At 60.5% G+C, this 1,672-nt stretch overlaps 1 protein-coding gene across 1 annotated transcript in view; it reads left to right on the forward strand.

Annotated features, from left to right (window-relative positions):
- Positions 1 to 1,672, forward strand: part of LOC107183551 (leukocyte immunoglobulin-like receptor subfamily A member 6) — a gene marked incomplete at its 3' end in the record, with an annotated part of 18,530 nt that overhangs the window by 14,622 nt on the left and 2,236 nt on the right. The window contains exon 3 of the mRNA XM_015565817.1: positions 1,455 to 1,667. Coding sequence (XP_015421303.1) covers positions 1,455 to 1,667 — 213 coding nt within the window. The remainder of the gene's footprint in view (positions 1 to 1,454; positions 1,668 to 1,672) is intronic.

The raw sequence follows: 1,672 nt of genomic DNA on the forward strand, positions 1-1,672 counted from the left end.
CTGACCTTCCCAAGGGGCATCAGGGCCTGCAGGGTGGGAATGGATGAGGGGGAGACTCGTAGTCCACCCCGCACCCTGCCCCTCCTGTCCCTGCTGTGCTGGGGGCGGGTAATGAGGAAGGACCCTCAGCTCCAGATGAGACTAGGACAGGCCCCTGCAGAGGAGCCCAGAGCATGAACCTAGTTTCCCCCTGGGGGGCTGTGTGAGGACAGCACAGGGAACCCACAGTCCCGGGTTCCCATCCCAGCCCTTCCCCGTCCAGGCTGGGTGACCTGGGGCACGAGGTTAATCTCTCCGCGCCTCAGTGAAGTGGGTGGTGGGGACAGCAGTCCCTGGTGCTTGACTGCTTTGAGGTGAGAGGAGAGGAGTGACAGACCCCAGCACTTGCCTCGCACACGGTAGCTGCTCATTAAATGGCATCACTGACTCATTCATGTCATGAGGGGAGAAGGACTCTCCTGACATTTCATGCCTGATTCCTTTCCAGAAGACGTCCCCAAACCCTCCATCTGGGCTGACCCAGGCCCCATCGTCACCAAGGGGAGCCCTGTGACCATCTGGTGTCAGGGGCCTCTGCAGGCTAGTGCCTATGGTCTGTATCAAAAGAAGAACTCTGAGCCCTTGGATACCAGGACCCCACAGGACTCCAGCAACAAGGCCGGTTTCCTCATTGAAGCCATGACCCTATCCCACGCAGGGCTGTACCAGTGTGCATATTACACCACTGGGAACATACTCTCAGATCTGAGTGACCCCCTGCTCCTGGTGGTGACAGGTAAGGGAGGAACCAGGTCCTCTCCCCACTTGGGCTCCAGGTCACAGGGAGAGGGAGTAAAGTGTGGGCTCAGGAGGACCCCATTCCCCACAGAACACACCTGGGGTATGAGGGTGATGGTCCCTTTAACACAGATCCTTTCTCCTCCCTCAGGATTGTACAGTGCACCCTCCCTTTCAGCCCAGCCAAGCCCTGTGGTGGCCTCAGGAGAGAACGTGTCCCTCTCCTGTAGCTCACAGTTCACATCGGGCCCTTTCCATCTGCTGAAGGAGGGAGGGGCTGACCCGCCCCAACACATGAAAGCAGAATGGAGGACCCATGCTGTGTGGAGGCAGGCAATCTTCCCTCTGGGCCCCATGAGCCCTTCCCATGGCGGGACCTACAGATGCTATGGTTCTTCCAGCTCTTACCCCGACGTGTGGTCACAGCCCAGTGCCCCTCTGCACATCGAGGTCACAGGTGAGGGACAGACTCCAGTGCATTCTCATCTGTTTCCTGGGCCCAAATACCTGATCTGAGCTGTGTGCCCAGTGGAGCCCTGGGCTCATGGGGTCAGTGACACTGGCCTCTTGGGGACAGAACCACAGGCGGGAGGCTCAGGGAGGGACACATGAGACCTCTCACTGCAGCCCAGTAGGCGATGGGGGTGTCCCCTGGTGCCACTGTCCCCTCATCCCAGGTGTGCACAGGGAGCCCACCCTCTCGGCCCAGCCAGGCTCGCTGGTGCTGCCTGGACACAGCCTGACCCTCCAGTGCCACGCGGAGGCCGGCTTTGACAGTTTCGCCCTGACCAAGGACGAGGGGCTCACACACCCCCAGCACCTCTATGGGCAGCACAGCCCTGACTTCCCCCTGGGCCACGTGAACCACACCCACGGGGGCCGGTACAGATGCTAC

Source organism: Myotis davidii, unplaced genomic scaffold (assembly GCF_000327345.1).
Source record: "Myotis davidii unplaced genomic scaffold, ASM32734v1 scaffold1642, whole genome shotgun sequence".
Classification (NCBI taxonomy): Eukaryota; Metazoa; Chordata; class Mammalia; order Chiroptera; family Vespertilionidae; genus Myotis; species Myotis davidii.